At 33.3% G+C, this 442-nt stretch overlaps 1 protein-coding gene across 1 annotated transcript in view; it reads right to left on the reverse strand.

Moving 5' to 3' along the window:
* Positions 1–442, reverse strand: part of LOC119592130 (large neutral amino acids transporter small subunit 2-like) — a gene marked incomplete in the record, with an annotated part of 120,358 nt that overhangs the window by 3,595 nt on the left and 116,321 nt on the right. Inside the window, 1 exon segment of the mRNA XM_037940949.1 lies at positions 200–289. Within this exon segment, the coding sequence (XP_037796877.1) occupies positions 200–289 (90 nt within the window).

Raw genomic sequence — 442 nt, forward strand, 5'->3', positions numbered from 1 at the left:
TTTATTCTCAATACCATTATTATAAATCTGCTTTCCAATTACATGCACACACAAATGAACAAACAGAAAAAAGACAACTTCAACTTCCAACTTCCAAAAGGAAAGCAACTACTGAACTTCCATGAAGCTGTATTTGGAAACCCAAATTGTTGAGAAGAAAAACTAACAAAACATTTTATTATTTCAAAAGTGAACTTACTTAGCATTTTCTTGATTGGCTCTGGTTTCCTGATGTAGATGAACAAGAAATATACAGGGACACCTGTTGCAATCATCCCCACACCAATACCTGCAATGATGCAATAGCTTTTGAGAGAGTACTGGGTAATATATTCTATGTGTGTATTAATGTGGTATATATAAAGTGGCATTCTGTGAATCATGATGAATGCTTCATGACACTAAGAATTTGTCACTGTATAATTTTATATCATGAGGAGTG

The sequence above is a fragment of the Penaeus monodon genome, chromosome 29 (assembly GCF_015228065.2).
Source record: "Penaeus monodon isolate SGIC_2016 chromosome 29, NSTDA_Pmon_1, whole genome shotgun sequence".
Classification (NCBI taxonomy): domain Eukaryota; kingdom Metazoa; phylum Arthropoda; class Malacostraca; order Decapoda; family Penaeidae; genus Penaeus; species Penaeus monodon.